Source organism: Euprymna scolopes, chromosome 5, assembly GCF_053919585.1.
Source record: "Euprymna scolopes isolate OS-2025 chromosome 5, ASM5391958v1, whole genome shotgun sequence".
Classification (NCBI taxonomy): domain Eukaryota; kingdom Metazoa; phylum Mollusca; class Cephalopoda; order Sepiida; family Sepiolidae; genus Euprymna; species Euprymna scolopes.
Genome location: NC_136486.1, coordinates 75,795,853 through 75,821,422, shown reverse-complemented (window position 1 = coordinate 75,821,422; position 25,570 = coordinate 75,795,853). Strand labels below are relative to the sequence as shown.

Sequence of the window (25,570 nt, the reverse complement as noted above, 5' to 3'; positions counted from 1 at the left end):
ATGAATGCACCTAAATGAGTGCATCTAAATGAGTGCATCTAAATGAATGCGTCTAAATGAATGCATCTAAATAAATGCACCTAAATTAGTGCATCTAAATGAGTGTACCTAAATGAATGCATCTAAATGAGTGCATCTAAATGAATGCATCTAAATGAGTGCATCTAAATGAGTGCATCTAAATGAATGCATCTAAATGAGTGCATCTAAATGAATGCATCTAAATGAGTGCATCTAAATGAATGCATCTAAATGAGTGCATCTAAATGAATGCACCTAAATGAATGCATCTAAATGAATATATCTAAATGAGTGCACCTAAATGAATGCATCTAAATGAATGCATCTAAATGAATATATCTAAATGAATGCATCTAAATGAATGCACCTAAATGAATGCATCTAAATGAGTGCATCTAAATGAATGCATCCAAATGAGTGCACCTAAATGAATGCATCTAAATGAATGCACCTAAATGAATGCACCTAAATGAGTGCACCTAAATGAATACATCTAAATGAATGCATCTAAATGAATGCACCTAAATGAGTGCATCTAAATTAATGCATCCAAATGAGTGCACCTAAATGAATGCATCAAAATGAATGCACCTTAATGAATGCATCTAAATGAGTGCATCTAAATGAATGCACCTTAATGAGTGCATGTAAATGAATGCATCTAAATGAATGCATCTAAATGAGTGCACCTAAATGAATGCATCTAAATGAGTGCATCTAAATGAATGCATCTAAATGAGTGCACCTAAATGAATGCATCTAAATGAGTGCACCTAAATGAATGCATCCAAATGAATGCATCTAAATGAATGCATCTAAATGAATGCACCTAAATGAATGCATCCAAATGAGTGCACCTAAATGAATGCATCCAAATGAATGCATCTAAATGAATGCACCTTAATGAGTGCATGTAAATGAATGCATCTAAATGAATGCATCTAAATGAATGCATCTAAATGAATGCATCTAAATGAATGCATCCAAATGAATGCATCTAAATGAATGCATCTAAATGAATGCATCTAAATGAGTGCACCTAAATGAATGCATCCAAATGAATGCATCTAAATGAATGCATCTAAATGAATGCACCTAAATTAATGCATCCAAATGAGTGCACCTAAATGAATGCATCCAAATGAATGCATCTAAATGAATGCACCTTAATGAGTGCATGTAAATGAATGCATCTAAATGAATGCATCTAAATGAATGCATCCAAATGAATGCATCTAAATGAATGCACCTAAATGAATGCATCTAAATGAGTGCATCTAAATGAATGCATCTAAATGAGTGCACCTAAATGAATGCATCTAAATGAGTGCACCTAAATGAATGCATCCAAATGAATGCATCTAAATGAATGCATCTAAATGAATGCACCTAAATGAATGCATCCAAATGAGTGCACCTAAATGAATGCATCCAAATGAATGCATCTAAATGAATGCACCTTAATGAGTGCATGTAAATGAATGCATCTAAATGAATGCATCTAAATGAATGCATCTAAATGGGTGCATCTAAATGAATGCATCTAAATGAATGCATCTAAATGAATGCATCCAAATGAATGCATCTAAATGAATGCATCTAAATGAATGCATCTAAATGAATGCATCTAAATGAGTGCACCTAAATGAATGCATCCAAATGAATGCATCTAAATGAATGCATCTAAATGAATGCACCTAAATGAATGCATCCAAATGAGTGCACCTAAATGAATGCATCCAAATGAATGCATCTAAATGAATGCACCTTAATGAGTGCATGTAAATGAATGCATCTAAATGAATGCATCTAAATGAATGCATCTAAATGAATGCATCTAAATGAATGCATCCAAATGAATGCATCTAAATGAATGCATCTAAATGAGTGCACCTAAATGAATGCATCTTAATGAGTGCACCTAAATGAATGCATCCAAATGAATGCATCTAAATGAATGCACCTTAATGAATGCATCCAAATGAGTGCACCTAAATGAATGCATCCAAATGAATGCATCTAAATGAATGCACCTTAATGAGTGCATGTAAATGAATGCATCTAAATGAATGCATCTAAATGAGTGCATCTAAATGAATGCATCTAAATGAGTGCACCTAAATGAATGCATCTAAATGAATGCATTTAAATGAATGCACCTAAATGAATGCATCTAAATGAGTGCATCTAAATGAATGCATCTAAATGAGTGCATCTAAATGAATGCATCTAAATGAATGCACCTTAATGAGTGCAACTAAATGAATGCACCGAAATGCATGCATCTAAATGAATGCACCTAAATGAGTGCATCTAAATTAATGCATCCAAATGAGTGCACCTAAATGAATGCATCCAAATGAATGCACCTTAATGAGTGCATGTAAATGAATGCACCTAAATGAATGCATCTAAATGAGTGCATCTAAATGAATGTATCTAAATGAATGCATCTAAATGAGTGCATCTAAATGAATGCATCTAAATGAGTGCACCTAAATGAATGCATCTAAATGAATGCATCTAAATGAATGCACCTGAATGAATGCACCTAAATGAGTGCATCTAAATGAGTGCATCTAAATGAGTGCACCTAAATGAATGCATCTAAATGAGTGCACCTATAGTGCAGTGGAATTACAGATAGATTGAAAATTAGCTCGTGTGAAAGAGGTGTATTAAGAGGCTGATTAGAACTAATATGTGTATTTCGATTCTGAGGCAATTTCACTTGTTAGAAGTTTTGGTTTTTTGGTGATATAGTGAAGTAGAAGAAGGGGCTTGTGCTGTTGTGATTGCAAGAGTTTGGAGTGAATAAAGCAAGTTAAGGGAACTTCTGCCATAACTAATCAGCAGAGTATTAGCACTGTCGACTAAGGGAAGAGTCTATCAGGTTTTTTGACGCAATGTAATGATGTATGAAAGTGAAATTTAGCCAGTGAAGATCAAGAACATGCATTGCATGGAGAGAAATTATATAAGAATGATATAATAGATGCGTCATGTGACGTCTTTAAGACAGACTTTAGCTTAGAGAAATATTAAATATGGATAAGACAGTATAAGGAGATGTGTGCAGAATATAAGACTTTGTTGGTTTGGTTAGATTGAATCAATGAGAGTTCTTGCGTCAGTAAATGTAGAACAGTTAAGGTAGCAGGGTGTGTTGAAAGGGAAATGTCAAGGAAAATATGGGAGGGAGGGGATGATAAAGATGGATTTAAAGAGTGATAAAGACTTAGACATAGGTTAGTCTGAAAATCAATAGTAGTAGTAATAGTAGTAGTAGTAGTATGATGATGAAAATGCTAACAATGACAACATTGTCATTCTCAACACACAGACATGGTTACTTGAAATGTTAAACTTTTTTAATTAAAAATAATTTTTGTAGCATGTTTTTTCTACCATGAAGATGAAACATTCAAATCTTTCCACATACATTAATTTGATTGCATTTGCAGTTGCCATGTAAATGTTTGTTCTATTCAAATTTATATTATTTTGTCTATCAGTAAAAACATTGTTTTCTTAAATATATTCTTGGGATAATTTTTAAAATGTTTTTAAAATAATTTTATTCCATATAAATGTTTCGTTTTTATTTCTTCATGAGATTGAAACTTTCACAATTTATTTTTATGATAATATCTATTTCCAATGTATAAATAACCTTTTCTTCATTTGTTATGTTAGAAAAATATTATTTTCAATCTAGTGTAGTAAGCAATCTGTCACAAAACTCAAACCATAATTGCCAGGCAATGTGATTGTCTTTATTTGTTAACTGCATTTTATGTTTAATAATCATAAAACTATGTTTTTGTCAGTTCATCGAGCAGCCACTCAAATTCAGGCCGCATGGCGTGGTTTCCAGTGCCGTAATCTTAATCCAAAGACCAAATATGCTTATTTGGACTTAAGGTGTATGAGGTCTCAGCAACATATTACAAAATTATCATTGGATTTGAAACAGTAAGTTTTTTCGTTTGTTTATTTAAGTAAACAACATTCAGTATTTATTACACTTTCAAAATTATATTTTGTTACATGTTACTTACTTTTTTATTTTTTAAATATGTCATAATTATAAAACAATATGATGTCCTATAGGAAGGAATGTCTTAAAATTAATTACAAGACCTGTCTTGAAATTAATATGAATAGAAAAGGAATAAGAAGAACAACATTTATAAAAGTATGTGTTCTCATTTGAAAGGTAGTTCTGAATATACAAAGTTTCAAGCATAAATTGTCTTACTGCTGAGTAGAAAGATTATTTGCTCTGTGAAATGATGCTAGCGTACCAGTGTTCGCACACACAGTTGTGTGTGCGAACACTGGTACGCTAGCATTTTTCCTTTGTGTTGTGTGGTGAAAGTAATATCTTCTTTTCAGGCATGCCAAAAAAAAAAAAAACGAATCTATCCTGAAAGTAGGAAGTGGAAGAAGTCAGTTGTCGTCTTGCCAATGTTGTGTTCATAAATTTTCTCTTTTTATGTAGACAAATGGCTGTAAGTAGTTTGTCCTCTCAGCTACAAATGACAACCCAATTTGTCAGAACCCAAGCAACCTAAGGAGGACAACTTGTCACCAGACAAATAAGTTCAACCATTGCCAGTATTCAGTGTATAATTCACTGAAACAGTCTCCCCTTCTCAAGTAAAAGTAGCACAAATGACAGGAGGTAATTTGCTAGAATATTCAGAGGGAGGTTGAAAATTTGAAACTACCTAGAAAGAGGCATCTTGGTGTGGAGACAGGCAGATTGATTTGATCGATCCTAGTGAAGGACCCAGCAATCTGCCACCTTTAATTAGTAGACCTTTGATTGCCTCATTAGTGTTTTGCAGCAAAACAGAAATGGAATATTATCAGCTCTCCCTTCAACTCGCTTAAAAATTTCAAGAACAAAAGTTTGACTATTAGTTGGGCCCGTGCCAAATCATCTTCAGAAAAGTCGCAAGAAAGTGAGTGGATCAACTCTTCCGAGATTGAAGCAAATCTGCTGGTGAAACCCCTCCCCATAAGAACCCTCTCTTTGGGAGTGAAATCAATGTTATCTTGAAATATATTGTTGATGAATTCATTGATATCTAGATATTCTATTTTTAATACTGAGGGTGTCTGCTGATAATTTGCATTGACACAACTCAAGTGCAAGAGCAGAGGTCTCTCAGACAAGGAGCATTTTAAGAAATTTAATTTCCCCACATCGTTTGCCATGTCTGCGATACAATTTTCAAATATGGATAAAAAAGTTGTGGAAACACATTTAGTCATTCCCATTTCACAACCACTGACCATTGGAACTGAAAACGATAAAGGAGTTCTAGTCAGGATAGATTCATGCATATAGGGAAGGGATAAATAACCACTAGCTTCCAGCCTATATAAAGAGGAATAGAGATCTTTTAATTCCTTTTATATAACCATTTAAGAATTTAATCAATCAGATTCCATCTGCTCTCTCCCTCTCTCTCTCCTCATCAGAGATGTAGGAAATCTGAAATTTGCAGATGGAAATCTCTATTTTATTGATGTATTCAAATATTGTTTTAGTGGAATACTGTGATCATAGCAGGAGTAATTTCTACTTCATGAGACAATCAAAGCCTTCTCTTAGTTTTCATCTTCAGAATGGAGATCCTGGTAAGGTGCTACTCCCTGGAATCTGTCACAGTGGATAGAGATCTCCATATTTCAGAAAAGGGGGTGAACAACAAGACTTAATATATTGAATCATTGCCACTGTTTGTTGTTGCTAAATTTAAATGGCATTCTTTTTGGAAGTTGTGTCATGTTTTGTTTTGTTTTTTGGGGTTTTTTTTCACAAATTGTCAAAAATCAGAGTAGAGTTAATCAAAGAGAAGATTGCAAAAAAAAAAATTTTTTTTCAATCCTCTTTATAAGTCTAGTAACTATCATGGTGGTAAAGAACTGACAACCTAGTGCTCTTCAGTAGTGAGGAAGGCTTCTTATAATCATTGAATGCCTTTCTCCACTGGTATAAATTCCCTGTAATAACCATCTTTCATCTTACATATTGGAAGATCATCCTCAGTCGCCAGCACATACACTTCAGTAAGTCAGCTGCTCTTCCTATTTTCTACAATGTTTATAAAATTTAAATAAATAATTACAATTAAAAAAAGATACAGCTTACATTAAAAACCATCCTTGTATATAACTCTGCCCTGGTGAGAAGATAAATAAATAGGAACACAATCTCTGCACAGAAAGTATCTTTTACAAAACTGTCCTTGGCCAATTCAGGAAAGGAGAAATTGTTCTAAACTGAGGCAATTTGTATTAAGTCAAAGTGTCCCTTCTTGAAGAGCTGGATTTTTCCTGCATGAAAAATATGACCTTGTATCTAATCTGCCCTAGTGAGGAGGCAAAATGTTTGTAATTTTTTTAATTAAAATGTTTTTATAAATATCTATAATCAAATTTAATGTAGCTCTCCAAAATAGGGGCAGTTTAGATTGGGACGAAAATAAAAATTTCATCAGTCTAGAAGAATTTTTCCATTGAAATAAATATGAAAAATAACGACACAGGAAGGTTTTAATCAAAAAGAAAGTTTTGTGTATTATCTGTTTCCAGTTGCTTGCTCCATGACAAAGTTATAAAAACATAGTTTTACCATACACCCATTTTTAATGAAAAAAACTTTTTGGAAATAAAACCATTTTTTTTTAATAGTAACACTTTTTTCTTTAATAAAAATTTGTGATTTAAGTTATAAAAAGTGCATATTGTTTTGTCTATGATTTAACTCAACCAGTAAGTATCAGAAAAACGTCTGATGTCACTGAGATGCTGGGAACAGATACAAAACTTTCATATTAGCCAAAAGGCCAAGGAACTGTAAAAAAATAATGATTTTGTGACAAGGCATTTTTAAATATGATTTAATCAAAATATCTTTTAATGGGGGTGAGTAGTGTCATATCATTTCTGTTGTCATAGTACCATCTTTTCATTGGGGATCAGTATTCACTATGATAGCATCCTTCCAGGCTAGCAAAAATATGCGACGAAAGGAAACATATATTTGTTAGTATGAAATGAATGCAATTAATTTCACTAAAACATAATTTCCAAATTGCATTTGATTTTGCTTTTTTATTCAAAAATTGTTGTTGTTGTTTTTTTCTTGAATGAAGTATTCTTTTTTTCTTTCAGACAAAGGGATATTTGTGAGCAGAAAAATGATTTATTGAAGCAATTTCTAGAAATTGTGCAACTTATGTGGAAAGAGGTACAAATAAACATTTGATTTTACATTAGCATTTAGTATTTGTTCAGTCAAAATATTATATTCATATTTTTATGTCTCCTCATTTTATCTATTTTAAGTTATAGTTAGTGAAAATATTCTTTGAGCACCCTTTCCTGCCTTAACAGGGTTCAAAACCGGTTGTGAAACCAAGTAGATGATGCCCTTTTCTCCTCTTTGGTACCTCTTTCTCACAAAAAGACGTTCCTAGTCTATCTTTGCTCTATTGATATTTTCATGGCAAGTGCTCGACTGAGCTTCAATCTATGGTTCCCTCCTGCTAAATATTCACAATACTCGTCTAGCTACAATCACTGTCAACAATTTCCCTCACGCTCTGTCTGTTCCTAAATCTAAACGCAAAAACTATGGACAAAGTTTCTTTCTTAAAACCGTCCACCTGTGGAACTCTGTACCACAGGCCTACTTTCCAGCTAACTACAATATGGTCATTTTCAAGTCTACTGTAAACAAGTTCTTGTTGAACCATCCCCTTAAATAATAAAACTTTACCCAATTTCCACCACTACCAATCATACGCTAGTGTCTCATTGACCACCTTACACTCATTAACTTTTATCCTCAAGTGGCCTTCAGGCCTTGATAAGTGGTGACTCCCTTGTTAAAAAAAAAGTAGTTTGGTCTTTTGTTCACAGACTCTTCCTAAGGTTTTGGAGATAGACTCCCATAACTATATATATTCAAAAACAACATTTCACAGAGTATTTGGATCAGTATATTTCATTTTGATCAAAGATGTCACAATATTAGCATTGGGTTTACATTTGCACTGGACAATATTATTTTATTCTATTTACTTGAAAATGGAGACAGACCCTCATAAACATAATCTGAAATTACCCTTAGTTCTTTAATAGGTATATTTCATTTTGATGAACGTATTGTGAGGTCTCCGTAAGAAAGAATATAACATTTTATTTATACGTTGCAAATTATAGAAATAAGAAAAAAATGCTTGAGGCAGCAAGAGTGCATGAGATCTTTATTCATTCCTGGTAAAAAAAATGAGTTTCATAAATGCTGTGTAAAACCTATTTGAAAAAAATGAGTTTCATAAATGCTGTTTTATTTACACATCACCAAATTAGTGCAAAAAATTGAATACTATAAATTTTACAAAAGCTTAAGATGTTAATGAGGATGACCTAAAAGAACCTAACAGGCAGCACTGAATCTTTCTACTAATATGATCCAAACTTTTTTTCATGAATCTTTTTGTCAGTGTTGGAATTCGTATCAAACACATTTTACAAGTAAATTGATTTCTTGAAATGAAAAATAAAAAATGATTGTAAGCAAAATTATTATGCGAGTCTTAAAAGTGTTGCTTCAATTCTTTTCAACTTTGTTCAATAAGCATAAATGGGCAATATTAAATAATAATTTTGTTTGATCTTTCATGATGACTTGTTAAATGTCTCATACATTTGTGTGCTTGTAAAAAGCAATTTACTCTAAACCTTTTCAGCTTCAGTTAAGAAACAATATCAAAAAGGATGATTTTTTCTGCAAGTGTTGCAAGAATTGCTCCTCAGAACATTTACCAACAACTTTTAATACGCAACTAGAAAATTTACAGAAAACCTGTCACATTCTCAACATGCAAGTAAGCCATTTTATTTAAATTAACTTTTTTGAAGAAATTTAATATATTTTGCAATTCATGATTATGCTGAAAATTATATGAAGATAAATGCTTTTTTTAATGAGGAAAAAAATGTTGTACATACATGTGCATCTAGTCATTTTTACTCAAGAATCTTTCTATTTTGTGAACAGGAAAAACTGGTTTTAAAATATTTTAAGTCTATCAGAAATCAAGTCCAAAAGAATTTTGTTTGTTTGTTTGTTTAACCAGCATATCAACCTTCTTTGGGTCATTTAATGCTATATACAAGATTTAAATTTTTAATACTTTCAGAATCGATTTTTGCTAGGTATATCAGCCAATGTTTTGATGGTTTTTATATTTTATGATAAAGATTTGCTTGTTTTAAGAAATTTAGAATGGTTTTAGGATTTTCTTTATCAAAGATTTTTTTTTAAGCGTGTAGCCTTGTAGTAGTGTCGATGAATTTGTGTGAGATCATGATAGTCAAGTAAAAAGTGTTTCACTGTGCAAGGTTTGTGATATGGTATACATTTGGGAGGTTCTTCACTTTTTAGTATGTGGGAGTGAGTTATGTGTGTCCTATCCGGATATGTGATAAGACTATTTCTTTACGTGATTTTCTGGTATCTAGAAGGTTTTTTTTAAGTATAGGGGTAATTTGGGAGAGTTTGTTGTTTTGGCAATTGTTCCAATTTTCTTGCCATTTCTTTGTGATAAAAATGTTTATTGAATGTTTGTAATCCGTATATGGGACCTTTATGTCGTTTATTTGTAGTTTTAAGGAATTTTTGGCCGCCATGTCAACTTTATCATTTCCACAGAAACCGTAGTGACTGGGAATCCAACAGAAGAAGAAAGTTTTATGCTGGATGATAGAATGGATCTTTTGTAACAGTTTGATGAGTAAGGGATTGTTTAATTTTTGATTTTTTATTGCTTCTAATACTGATAATGAGTCTACAAATATAAATTTTTTGGAGTTTTGGTTGATGATGATATCTAAAGCCAGATTTATGGCTGTCATTTCTGCACTATAGTATAGTATTTGGTAACCTTTTCTGCTGAATAGTGTTTTCTGAAATAATGGCACATCCCACTTTGTTTTGATCTTTGGAACCATTTGTGTAAATGTGTGTCCAATTTGGGTAAGTATCCAGAATGTTGTTTAGTTTTTCTCTATAGTCTGCAGGGTGAGTATTGGATTTAGGATATATTGTCTGGTCTAGTATGACTTTAGGTTGATTTAACAACCAGGGTGGGAGTTCTGGGAGATTTTCCTCATGGATGCTGGTTTGATCTATTGAGTTGTCTGTAAGTGGTTTTATTGTTTCTTCCATGTAGAGACTAAAAAGTTTAATTGCATTTTCTTTTTTTTTTTTTTTTTTTTTTTTGAATAGATGTATGTAGTTGGGATTGAAAGTGCATTGATAGGCAGAATTTTTGGGGTTTGATTTTAGTTTTAGATAATATTGTAAGCCTAATTTTTCACGTCTCAATTTTAGTGGAGGTTCATAGGCTTCAGCATATAAGCTTTCTATCGGAGAAGTTTTGAATGCGCCCAGGGCAAGTCTTAATCCTGTGTGATGGATAGAATCTAGAGTTTTAAGGCAACTTTTTCTGGTTAAACCATATATGAATCTTCCATAATCTATTTTGGTTCCTATCAGGGTTCTATATAATTTTAAGAGTGATGAGCAGTCTGATCCCCATTCAGTATTTGCTATAACCCTTAATAGTTGTAGAGTCTTGAAACATTTTTGTTTTAAATATTTTAAGTGAGGGATGAAGGAGAGTTTTTTATCAAAAATAAGTCCAAACAATTTATGTTGATCAGCTATTTCGATTTTTGTTCTTTTTCAGTTAAGAGTAGGGTCATTATGCATTTTCCTATGATTACAGAAATGGACACAGTTTTGGTTGTTGAAAATTTAAGCCATTTTCTGTCATCCATTGTGTTAGTTTGTTTATGTACATTTGTAGTTGGCATTCTGACGTATTGATATTTTTGGATCTATGGCAGATTACAAGGTCATCCACATATAAGGAGCCATTTATTTGATTATTTAGACAATTTACAATATTATGAATTTTTATATTAAATAGCGTAACTGATAAAATACATCCTTGTGAGACTCCTTCTTCCTGTATTTTTGTGTCTGATAGGGTGGGTCCGATTCTTACTTTTATCAGTATGGGTAGTTTGCCCTTTAATCCAAGATTGTAAAGGTCTTTTATTATACCCTGTCACCATGTTGTATCATATGCCTTTTCTAAATCAAAAAAGACAGCTATTGCATGTTCTTTTTTAATGCTTCTTTGATAAAGCTCTCCACTCAGACTATGTTGTCCATTGTTCCTCTTTTGTTTCTAAAACCGCTTTGTAAGTTGGCAATTGAGTCGTTGGTTTCCAGATACCAATTCAGTCGTTTATTTATCATTCTTTCAAATGTTTTGCAGACAACTTGTCAATGCAATTGGTCTGAAATTTTGTGGATCGGAATTGTCTTTCTCTGGTTTAGGGATGGGGATCATGATAGCATGTTTCCAGCTATTGGGTAGTTTTCCCTTGAACCATATTTTGTTGAGTGTGTTTAAAAGATGTGTTATTGATTTGGAAGGAAGTTGTTTCAGAAACTCATAATGTATCTCATCTGCCCCAGTAGCTGTATTATGTGCTTCGTTTATGGCTTTTAAGAGTTCATTTTTAGTAAAAGTATAGTTGTATTCTTCTTTGTTGTTTGAGTTGAAATTTAATTTATTTATCTTTTTTTCTGTATCTTGTTTTGTCTTTTGGAAGGATTGACTGTAATTTTTACTGGAGGAATTGTTTGGAAATGAGAAGATTTGCAATATTTTTTGTCTCTTAATTTAATGTTGTTTTGTAGATGATTTAAAGGGGAGGGTGAGTTTTTTCCGAAATGTTCCTTACCATGTTCCACACTTGTTTGGGGTTTGTATTCGAGTTTATTTTATTTATATAATCTTTCCATGATGTTCTTTTTGCTTCTCTAATAACTTTACGAGCCACTGCTCTTTTTTTCTTAAAAAGGTTTAAATTGTACTTTGTTGGTTGGGAGCTGAATTTTCGTAAGGCAGCTTTACATTAGCGAATTGCTTTTTGGCATTCGTTGTTAAACCAGGGTCTTTGTTGTTTGTTAGTTCTGCTACTTTTAGGTATACATTCATGTGAAATGGCTAGTAAAGTTTTAGAGAAGTATTCTATGGATTTATTTGGGTTTTCTTCCTCTGAGAGTTTTTGTTGGCATTTTTTTTTATATTCCTCCCAATTTGCTTTTTTTATTTTCTATTGGGAGAGATGGGTTTTTTTTTCTTTTAGATTTGTTAAAATCACTGGAAAATGGTCGCTACCCCATGAATCTTCTAGAACCTTCCAGTTATAGTCCATGAGGATAGTAGGGTCACACAAAGATAAATCTAATGCTGAGTAGGTGCCTGAAGCGGGATGAAGGTATGTGTTGGATTTATTGTTTAATATACACAAGTCATTGTCGTTAATAATTTTTTCAAGATTCTTCCCTTTCTTATCCGAGTATGCAGATCCCCATATATCGTTGTGACTATTGAAATCACCTAACAGTAAGAAGGGTTTGGGTAACTGATTTATTATTTTGTTCAGCTCTGCTTCGTCTATTGGATCTTGGGGTGGGATGTAGATAGTGCAGATATTTATAGTTCTGTGTAGTGTGGCTGCTGCAGCAATGGCTTGAATATTAGTGTTTAGATCTATTTTGCTTTGTGGGATATTATTTCTAATAAGTATAGATACTCCTCCAGAGGCTCTCTGTTGGGTATTGTGGATGTGGTTGTATTGTTTGTAGTTTTTTATATTTATTTTATCTTCAGCTTTTAAAAAAGTTTCTTGGAGACATATGATGGCTGGTTGATGGTTTGTTATAAGAAGTAATAAGTCATTTATGTTGGGTTTTAGGCCCGGAAGTTCCATTGGATGATTTTTTGGGTCATGATTAGATTTTATGTATTTGTTTTTGACTTTTGTTAGTCGTTGGTGTCTGATCTTCGATCTTCCGTGTCCATTTCCTCAAATCTGTTTTGGATTGAGTCTCTTGGTCTGGAAGATGAACGAGGTCTGTTTATTTTGGTTTTAGCTTCTTTGTTGGTTGGTGGTTTGTTTCCTTTTCCTTCATGGGCACTTTTTGGTGTCTGTTTTTTTTTTCCGGTTAGAGGGGTTGTTTCTGTGGGTGTTGTAGCACTTTGGGGTTTTGTGGGTCTTTTTGGTTGAGTTTTGGTTTGGGAGTTTTGTTCAGTTTTGTAATCTTTATTTTCATTGTTTATTTGTTTTATAGCTTTTTTGAATTCTTCCATTAGTTCCCTTACTTCATTGAGTAATTTCATAATGTCTTCTGATTTGATGTTTAATAGGTCTGCTTTTGCTGTTTGGTTATTTGGTCCGGTAGTATGCTGTACGTTTTTTTTTGTTATTTCTGAGTATTTTATATTTCCGGCTAGGTTACGAGCTTCTTGGAAGGTTATATTTTTTGTATATTTTATTTTAATTTCTTTTTCTTTCTTCCATTTGTCACATTCTTTTGAATTTGCACTATGGCCTTTTTGGCAGTTAATACATTTTGGATCTTTTTGGCAATCTGTATGAGTCTCATTTTCTCCACACCTCATGCATGCTGGAGAATGTGTGCACCAGTCTCGATAGTGTCAGTTGTAGCATCTGAGAGGGTTTGGTATGTACGGTTCTATATTGATTTTTTCATATCCTATTTTGATGTCACTTGGGATTTGATGGGTATTAAAAGTTAGAATATAGGAATTTGTATTGATGGTTTCACCATATTTTTTGATTTGGATCCTTTTTACATCAAATTTTGATTTTTTAGGTTAATTTTAATTTCTTCCAAGGAGCACAGTGATAGTTCTGAACTCCTGATTACTCCTTTACTAGTATTCAAAGTTTTGTGGAGATAGATTTTTACTTTTTGGTTGTTAAAAAGTCTCCATTTAAAGATTTCTGTGATATGTTTTTGGCTTTCTACTTCCACTAGTAGTCTGCCGTTATTTAGTTTTTTGACCATTTTTGGTTTGATACTTGAGAAAATTTTCTCTATATTGAAGGGAGACACTTTTGTTATCGGTTCTCCTTAGGTTGCTTCAATAATTATGAAATAAACTAGATTTTGAACGAGATTTTGGTTTTGTGATTCTATTTCTGAATCTGAACTAGATTTGTCTGAAACTTCACAATGGTTTCTTTTTTTAAGCTTTTTATTTGCCATTTAAATATTTTGAATTTTTCATTTCTCCTGCTCCCCATCCGCCTCGGAGCCCTATTTGGGAAGTGTTGGGGGGGGGGGGTCCCATTCGCCCCAACACAACAAGGATACAGGAGAAGTATACTCTTCCTGCTGATGGACTCGAGCACCCGTGTTTCCTTCTTTATTTTCTTTGGCCTCATTTCTAGAAAAGATGTTTTCCAGCCGTGTTTTATCCATTCTTCAGCAAATTGATTGACTCTCCAGCCACTGCTTACTAAATCAGGTTTTTGCCTAATGTGGAAAGCGTGAACGTATTTTCTTGTTGTGTTTGTCTGATTTAGTGCTAGTCATGACCAACCGATTGATTGGATTGGGCCTATCCACCTGTCTTAACTCAAGTAAGGGCCAAAGTGGCGTGTTGCACCTCATGTCCAAATAGGACCTTGACCATGATCTGCTCAAACACCAGGATCCTGTCCTTAGGCATTACAGGTTGCCACCCATGGTCAACAGGTGACCCCATTGAGAAACTTTTACTCTCTGCAGGGGGGCAGTGAGTGTATTCTAATGCCCCACCGACAGGGCCGGTTGGGAAGTAGGGGTTTTTGTTTTTGGTTTTGTAGAACATAATTAAGTTTTACAAAAGAGAATAGAAAAACAAAAAGGAACATCAATGTAGGTGCATTTCGTTTCAGGACCAAAAGAATTTTGATAAAATTTTCTGTAATAATTTTGTAAATATGATTAGAAAATTGTAATATATTTTGTATTTATTCGATCAGACAAACAAAAACTAAAGAGATTAAATTGTTTCTGTTCTTTTTTTTTCACAGGTGAAACACCTTCATGAAACTCTACACACATTTATGATGGGGAAAATTTTATGCTATCCAGAAAACAATGCAGGTACAAACGTGCCAAAATTTTGTCTGCTCTTTAACATAGATTTGATTTTGTGCAAATTAAGTCAGTGAAAAAAAGCAAATTAGTACTTCAAAATTATTTAAAAAGTTAAAAACAAAATTTGTTTTTTTTTTGGGTGGGGTGGGTGAAAGAAATTTGTGAAAACAGTCATAACTGAAAAATTCAAAACTATTCATTTAAAATTCATATTGAAAACATAATTCATAATATCATACTACTTTTAATTTTATTTTTTAGATCATCCAGAATTACATCTCAAACCTGGTGGACCCAATTCACTTGCTACTGCAGTTGATACTGGTTATTGGAGTATGTATAATGACGGCTGAATTTTCTACAAGAATTCAAATTAATTCCTGAATCTGCCTAATATTTCCTTATGAAGTAAAAGTTGTAATTTAAAAGAATTATTTAAAAACATACGATTATTCTTTAAGTCTGAAGTAAAATAAATATAAAGAATTAATTTAATTTTTTTTTGTACCAAAATGTTGAGATAAACCACTAATGTCTACTTAAATATATGTGGACTATATTTTATGATGACTATCCAGCATTGCTTATGGGCATGCACAACAAAATAATAGAGTTAAAAAGTGTGTGCAACATATTTCTTTTAAAACTTCTCTCTCTCTCTCTCTCTCTCTCTCTCTCTCTCTCTCTCTCTCTCTCTCTCTCTCTCCTTACCCATATCCTATATTTCCCCTCTTTTCCCCCTCTGTCCATGTCTCTTCCTTCTCTCTCTCTCTCTTTACTTCTCTCTATTCATGTCTGTATACTACATTTCCACTTTCTCCTCTCTCTGACTTTCTCTCTTCTCATCTCCTACATTTCCACTTCATTCTACTTCAATACCTGTTTATATCCTACAGTTCTACTTTCTTCTCTATTAGAAAGTACTGTTCACAACAAAGGTCACTATTTACTTGCCTCTCTATGAGGAAAAAGTTAAACACAATATCTTTTTTTGTTGTCGTGAGGATATCCGGCTCTTCAAAAAGAGGCACTGTAGATAGGATAACATTTTTGTTACTCTAGTCAAGAAGGATTTCCAGCTGAGGACAGAACAGATACTACCTTTCGATTCTAGTTCAAAAAGCCAAGACAGTGTATTTTAGTTTGAGTTTCAGATCAAGGTTAATGGAGAACCAATCACTGTAAATATATATTCCTCCACTACTAATTTGTTTCTGGTGATCTGCAATCCCCAAAAGAATGAATTTTACAAAGAAAATCTGTTCATATTTTGTCTAAGGCAATGCTTATAAAGAATATATCAGCTTTGTGGTGTCTTGTATAGTTTCTGACTTTTAGCTGGACACAAACAGATAACTACCCTTTACATACTTAGTAAGGCTAAAAGACAGTCAAGAATAAGTTAATAAGAATGCAAGATGATGAACAATACTATGAGAGGATTGTAAACAAAAGATGGCATAGGAAGAATTAAACGAATGGCTTGACAAGTATTTGTTAACATTAGACATGTTGTAATCAGAAGGGAAGCAATTCTGTGGTATTGTGTTCCAAAAATGGGCAATTTTTGAAAAGAAACTCTGATCATGGAAGCCCTGTTAAGATTTAGGTATACAAAGGAAAGTCCTTTGCAGTGGTGATAGCTGCACAAGTTTTTGCTGTGAATGTTTTTTTTTGGGAGGGAGGGGCTCAGCTGAGTACCTGCTATGGAAATAATGATAGAATTGAGGAAGACTAGTAATGTACTTGAGCAGTACCTCTCCAGATGTGGTGACACTGCTTCATCTTAGCATGCTACCAGATCAGACTGTCCGAAGATATTGACTTCCTGACTCAAATGCACTGTACATTAAAGTTTTTGTCGTTTTATCTCTTTTAAAAAATTAATCATGTTCTGCAAAGCCAAAAGCACCTCAAAAGTGTGCAGAATTAAACACCTGCTCCTTAGAAGAAATTAAAATGAATCTAAAAAAACAAAAACTCATTAATACCAAAAGAATTACAATAAAAAGAAATGAACAAATAATGAACATTAATGCATACATATTAACTTTCAACATTCTCATCCCACCCACTGAAATCAAAATTGAGTAAATTAATATAAATGTAGAAACTTATATCCTGAGACCACTTTGCTGCATAAACTGGCAAAAATTTAGCCATTACCAAGAATACTGCACCAGAAAATGCGCAAACTGTGGCAATAATGAATGCCAGGAAGCAGAGTACAAAAGAAACTCATGCATACTCACCTCTGTACCAAAAATTGATCAAAGAAAAAGAATAAATAAAATAAAATATACAAAACAAACAAGCTTCACCGAAGCCAGAAAGATCATTGAATCAACCTCAACAACAAACTTATTTAAATCATATGCAAGAACAATAGAATCCATCAAAAGAAAAAAAAACGGAGAACTTAAAGAAATCACAACCTCAATAAAGATACTCCAAGAACTAGTTGAAACATTAAGAATCACCTTACAACAATTATCGTTAACTCAAACAATATCTGAAAGCAACACACAAACAACCAAAAGTAAGACTTCATCAGATTCCAAAACCCAAACATGTCTCCCAAATAAAAATATCACAAGAATTAACAACAAAACCTTAGACAAACACTAAATACACCCCAGGAAAGAAAAGAACCAAATTCCTCACCAACCAAAGTAAAAACTAATCAAAAGTTCAAAAAACACATTCTGACCCATATCAATAAGAAGAACTGCAGACTAGAATAAATTTAAAACTTTAGAAGCAACGGAGACAAAAATGGAGAAAAAGAGACCCTTATCATACAAATAACTAAAATATTATGCAATGGAACTGCAGAGATGTAAAACCAAGCCATAAAGAAATAAAATATATGATAGCAAAGTATATCTCCAATATAACTGGCTTACAAGTAACTCTGCAAGAAATTGACAATGTAACCCTCAAAGATACCATATCTACAACTAAACAAATAGACCAGAAAAAGACAACTGACCAATAGGCAGTACCTCAATTATAATCAAAAGCTAAATACCACATATAGAACCACAACTCCAAACAAACCTCAAAGTAGTAGCAATAAAAGCTTCACTCCACTGAACAACAACTATTTGTCCATTCTACATACCACCTAAATACAAACTGAAATAGAAAACCTGATAGCTAACTCCCTATCCTTTTCATTTTAATGGGGGACTTTAATGACTACAACAAAATGTGGAGATGTGCTTGAGAAACACAATATCAGACCAATACATATAAGAAACAGGAGTACCACATGATAGTATACTATTTCTAAATATATAATGATATAACTAAAACTGTTTAACATGGGATTTGAAAAAAAAAACTATTCATAGATGATTTCTCTATTACTTGCTCATTATCAAACATGCCAACTATCGAAAAAGAAATGCAAAACTGCCTCAACGAAATAGACAATTGGATTAATCAAAATGGATTTAAATTATCCAAAAGCAAAACCACATGCGTCTACTTCTGAACCTCAAATCACAGCTCAAATTAGATGTACAACTGATACCAGTAGTTCAACATACCAAATTCTTAGGAATCACTTTTGACAATAAACTGAACTTCAAGGTGCACATTAACAACTTGAAACAAAAATTCTTAAAAGCAATAAAAATCTTAAAAATGATATCTAAACTAGACTGGGGGACAAACCAGGCTACAATGCTCAAAATATACTGTACACACATCTGATTCAAACTGGACAATGGTTGTGCCATATACAGCTTCACTTGCAAATCCTACTTAAGGAAATTACAGAATCAAGGTTTGAGACTTGGCTTGGGAGCTTATCGAACCTTACCAATGGAAAACCTATATGTGGAACTCCATGAACCACCTGTACACATAAGATGGGAAAAACTAGCTGTACAATATGCAATAAAACTGCAATGCAATCCTGAAAACCCAGTGTATGAGACAAGCTTTAATTCACAATCCATACATTTCTATTCAAGCAAATCAAAAGACATATCCTCATTCGGACACAGAATTAAGGAGCAATATTCCAATTTAATGAAAAACCAAACTATATAATTACACATAAAACAAACAACGGACCACAATGGACATTAAATAAGCCAGATATTGATAATTACTAAATTCAAGAAAAAAAATGCAAAAAACTTAAGAAAAAACAACTATGGAGAACTCAAGAGGAAAATATTTAGAATACAAGAGATATACACATACAAAACCGGTGCAGCAAAGATGAACAAAGCCAATATCAAATACGATTGCCCAACGGTACCTCAATATATGCAGCTGAATTACAAGCCATCAAAATGGCATTCAAATTCATCAAAGATAACAACAAAGAAAAAGAATTATATACACAGACCCCCTATATCTTGTATTATGGCCATTGAAGAAGAAAAAACAAAAACCCTTTCATCACAAGAATGCAAGGAAATAACAGAAAAAGGTAAAATAAGATACCAAGCCATGTTGATATCTCTAGGAATTAAAAAGTAGACAAACAAACAAAAGAAACCACAAACTAAATCAAAAAAATCAAACTCCCACATACACATCTGAAAAGAACAATTAAGTAATACCTGGAACACAAATAACAAAAAGAATGGAACACAAAGAACAAATTAATTGAACACATACATAAAGAACAAATTAATTGAACACATACATAAAGAACAAATTAATGGAACACATACACAAAGAACAAATTAATGGAACACATACACAAAGAACAAATTAATTGAACACAAATAACAAAAAGAATGGAACACAAAGAACAAATTAATGGAACACATACACAAAGAACAAATTAATGGAACACACACACAAAGAACAAATTAATGGAACACATACACAAAGAACAAATTAATGGAACACACACACAAAGAACAAATTAATGGAACACATACACAAAGAACAAATTAATGGAACACATACACAAAGAACAAATTAATTGAACACAAATAACAAAAAGAATGGAACACAAAGAACAAATTAATGGAACACATACACAAAGAACAAATTAATGGAACACACACACAAAGAACAAATTAATGGAACACATACACAAAGAACAAATTAATGGAACACACACACAAAGAACAAATTAATGGAACACATACACAAAGAACAAATTAATGGAACACATACACAAAGAACAAATTAATTGAACACAAATAACAAAAAGAATGGAACACAAAGAACAAATTAATGGAACACATACACAAAGAACAAATTAATGGAACACACACACAAAGAACAAATTAATGGAACACATACACAAAGAACAAATTAATGGAACACACACACAAAGAACAAATTAATGGAACACATACACAAAGAACAAATTAATTGAACACATACATAAAGAACAAATTAATGGAACACATACACAAAGAACAAATTAATGGAACACATAGATAAAGAACAAATTAATGGAACACATACATAAAGAACAAATTAATGGAACACATACACAAAGAACAAATTAATGGAACACGTACACAAAGAACAAATTAATGGAACACGTGCAAAAAGAACAAATTAATGGAACACATACACAAAGAACAAATTAATTGAACACATGCACAAAGAACAAATTAATGGAACACATACACAAAGAACAAATTAATGGAACACACACACAAAGAACAAATTAATGGAACACATACACAAAGAACAAATTAATGGAACACACACACAAAGAACAAATTAATGGAACACATACACAAAGAACAAATTAATTGAACACATACATAAAGAACAAATTAATGGAACACATACACAAAGAACAAATTAATGGAACACATACACAAAGAACAAATTAATTGAACACATACATAAAGAACAAATTAATGGAACACATACACAAAGAACAAATTAATGGAACACGTACACAAAGAACAAATTAATGGAACACGTGCAAAAAGAACAAATTAATGGAACACATACACAAAGAACAAATTAATGGAACACATAGATAAAGAACAAATTAATGGAACACATACATAAAGAACAAATTAATGGAACACATACACAAAGAACAAATTAATTGAACAGATACATAAAGAACAAATTAATGGAACACATACACAAAGAACAAATTAATGGAACACATGCACAAAGAACAAATTAATGGAACACATGCACAAAGAACAAATTAATGGAACACACACACAAAGAACAAATTAATAGAACACATACACAAAGAACAAATTAATGCAAAACAGATACACAACAAATTAATGGAACACACACACAAAGAACAAATAAATGGAACACATGCACAAAGAACAAATTAATGGAACACATGCACAAAGAACAAATTAATGGAACACACACACAAAGAACAAATTAATAGAACACATGCACAAAGAACAAATTAATAGAACACATGCATAAAGAACAAATTAATGGAACACATGTACAAAGAACAAATTAATGGAATACATGCACAAAGAACAAATTAATAGAACACATGCACAAAGAACAAATTAATGGAACACATACACAAAGAACAAATTAATAGAACACATACACAAAGTACAAATTAATTGAACACATGCACAAAGAACAAATTAATGGAACACATGCACAAAGAACAAATTAATGGAACACATACACAAAGAACTAAATAATGGAACACATACACAAAGAACAAATTAATTGAACACATACATAAAGAACAAATTAATGGAACACATACACAAAGAACAAATTAATGGAACACATGCACAAAGAACAAATTAATGGAACACATGCACAAAGAACAAATTAATAGAACACATACAAAAAGAACAAATTAATAGAACACATACACAAAGAACAGATTAATGGAACGCATGCACAAAGAACAAATTAATGGAACACATACATAAAGAACAAATTAATAGAACACATACACAAAGAACAAATTAATGGAACACATGCACAAAGAACAAATTAATGGAACACACACACAAAGAACAAATTAATGGAATACACAAAGAACAAATTAATGGAACACATACACAAAGAACAAATTAATGGAATACACAAAGAACAAATTAATGGAACACATGCACAAAGAACAAATTAATGGAACACATGCACAAAGAACAAATTAATAGAACACATGCACAAAGAACAAATTAATGGAACACCTGCACAAAGAACAAATTAGTGGAACACATACACAAAGAACAAATTAATTGAACACCTGCACAAAGAACAAATTAGTGGAACACACACACAAAGAACAAGTTAATGGAACACATACACAAAGAACAAATTAATGGAACACACACACAAAGAACAAGTTAATGGAACACATACACAAAGAACAAATTAATGGAACACATACACAAAGAACAAATTACGGAAAACAGATACACAACAAATTAATAGAACACCTGCACAAAGAACAAGTTAATGGAACACATACACAAAGAACAAATTAATGGAACACACACACACAGAACAAATTAATGGAACACATACACAAAGAACAAATTAATGGAACACACACACAAAGAACAAGTTAATGGAACACATACACAAAGAACAAATTAATTGAACACACACACAAAGAACAAGTTAATAGAACATACACACAAAGAACTAATTAATGGAACACACACACAAAGAACAAATTAATGGAACACATGCATAAAGAACAAATTAATAGAACACATACACAAAGAACAAATTAATGGAACACATACACAAAGAACAAGTTAATGGAACACATACACAAAGAACAAATTAATGGAAAACATACAAAAAGAATAAATTAATGGAATACACAAAGAACAAATTAATGGAACACGTGCACAAAGAACAAATTAATGGAACACATGCACAAAGAACAAATTAATAGAACACATGCACAAAGAACAAATTAATGGAACACCTGCACAAAGAACAAATTAGTGGAACACATACACAAAGAACAAATTAATTGAACACCTGCACAAAGAACAAATTAGTGGAACACACACACAAAGAACAAGTTAATGGAACACATACACAAAGAACAAATTAATGGAACACACACACAAAGAACAAGTTAATGGAACACATACACAAAGAACAAATTAATGGAACACATACACAAAGAACAAATTACGGAAAACAGATACACAACAAATTAATAGAACACCTGCACAAAGAACAAGTTAATGGAACACATACACAAAGAACCAATTAATGGAACACACACACACAGAACAAATTAATAGAACACATACACAAAGAACAAATTAATGGAACACACACACAAAGAACAAGTTAATGGAACACATACACAAAGAACAAATTAATTGAACACACACACAAAGAACAAGTTAATAGAACATACACACAAAGAACTAATTAATGGAACACACACACAAAGAACAAATTAATGGAACACATGCATAAAGAACAAATTAATAGAACACATACACAAAGAACAAATTAATGGAACACATACACAAAGAACAAGTTAATGGAACACATACACAAAGAACAAATTAATGGAACACATACAAAAAGAATAAATTTATAGAACACATACACAAAGAACAAATTAATGGAACACATACACATAGAACAAATTAATGGAACACATGCACAAAGAACAAATTAATGGAACACATTCATAAAGAACAAATTAATGGAACACATACACAAAGAACAAATTAATAGAACACATACAAAAAGAACAAATTAATAGAACACATACAAAAAGAACAAATTAATGGAACACATACACATAGAACAAATTAATGGAACACATGCACAAAGAACAAATTAATGGAACACACACAAAGAACAAATTAATGGAACACATACACAAAGAACAAATTAATGAAACACACACACAAAGAACAAGTTAATGGAGCACATATACAAAGAACAAATATATGGAACACACACACAAAGAACAAATTAATGGAACACATACACAAAGAACAAATTAATGGAACACATTCATAAAGAACAAATTAATGGAACAGATGGACAAAGAACAAATTAATGGAACACATACATAAAGAACAAATTAATGGAACACATACACAAAGAACAAAATAATGGAACATGAAGTGAATAGTATCAGTAAGTAAAGAATTGCCTTTTAGAAAGGTTTTATTAACTGTAAAATACACGTACGCTCTTGAAAGGATCGAGCGGGAAAATGAAACAGAGGGCGCTTTTATTATGAATGTCAATCCCAAGGGGAATAACTCTTAACAACAAATTAAATCATAACATTTTCCCCGTCCTAAAGTATTCAAGTAAGGGGTAATTAATTATAGACAAATTTTTTTTTTTTTTTTTTTTTTTTACAATCACATAAGAATCATTTTATTTACAAATAACATATGAACCCAAACTGCAGTTTTTTCAGTATTTAGTCACAAAATCCTTATATTTACTAGGGAATTGTCGAACTCGGGACGACCTCCGCACAGATTGGCAGGAATGCTGATTTTCAGTATTATTTTTTAGTGAAATCTGATTTTCTTCAAGATCAGACGATTGATTTTTGTCTTCCTCATGACCAATGTTTTCATTAGTAGAAGGTTCAAATAAAGTCTCTGAAGTAGTAGGATTATTATTAGAGTTTTCTTCATTTGATGAGTTTGGAGCTAAGTCTCGAACGTTGACAGTGGTTTCAGTACCAGAAGGTAGTTGAACATAAGCGTAGTGGGGGTTGACATCTATTAGGGTGGCAGGCGTTACAGGAGGGTCATGTTTACTTGTTTTAGTGTGGTTTCTAATATATATTGGGCCTGGTTTAACCCAAGAAGGAATTGAAATTCCGGAAGCAGATTTACGACTATATTTAAATAGTCTATCATGGGGAGTCATATTAGTGGCAGTACAAAGTAATGATCTAATTGAATGAAGTGCGTCCGGTAGTATGTCTTCCCAATAAGGTAGTTTCATTTGATTAGAATGTAATGTTGTTTGAATGGCCTTCCATAAGGTACCGTTGAGTTTTTCAATCTGTCCATTACCTTCAGGATGATATCTACTTGTTTTAGAAGTAGCAATTCCTTTTTTGTGTAAAAAATCCTTTATTTCTCTTGCTAAGAAATCAGAAGCACGGTCAGTATGTATCATGTCAGGCAAACCAAAAATTGAAAAGAGTTTGTTTAGACAGTGGATAATGGTTTTGCTTGTCATATCTCTGCAAGGAAAAGCGAAAGGAAAACGGGAATACTCATCAATTAGAGTAAGTAGATATTTGTTGCCATGTATAGAAGGAGGTAGAGGGCCTTTAAAATCAAGATTTAATCGTTGAAAAGGTAATATGGCTTGAATGAGAGTCCCTCCATTGGTATTGGCGAATTTGGGTTTCAGTAATTGACAGGATGAGCAAGAGTCAGTAATATTCTTAATTTGATCCAAAGTAAAAGGGAGGTTCCTCGTTCTTATAAAATGGCTTAGTCTTGAAACACCAGGATGACATAATTGTTTATGTAAATCACGAAGATCTTGTAGATTGTAAGTAAGAGC

At 32.3% G+C, this 25,570-nt stretch overlaps 1 protein-coding gene across 8 annotated transcripts in view; it reads left to right on the top strand.

Annotated features, from left to right (window-relative positions):
* Nucleotides 1-25,570, top strand: part of LOC145276861 (centrosomal protein of 97 kDa-like) — a 417,991-nt gene that overhangs the window by 317,413 nt on the left and 75,008 nt on the right. For all 8 annotated transcript variants that reach the window (XM_080128261.1, XM_080128260.1, XM_080128256.1 and 5 more), the window contains 5 exons: nt 3,852-3,996; nt 7,213-7,288; nt 8,796-8,933; nt 15,019-15,091; nt 15,347-15,418. In XM_080128261.1, coding sequence (XP_079984387.1) covers nt 3,852-3,996; nt 7,213-7,288; nt 8,796-8,933; nt 15,019-15,091; nt 15,347-15,418 — 504 coding nt within the window. The remainder of the gene's footprint in view (nt 1-3,851; nt 3,997-7,212; nt 7,289-8,795; nt 8,934-15,018; nt 15,092-15,346; nt 15,419-25,570) is intronic.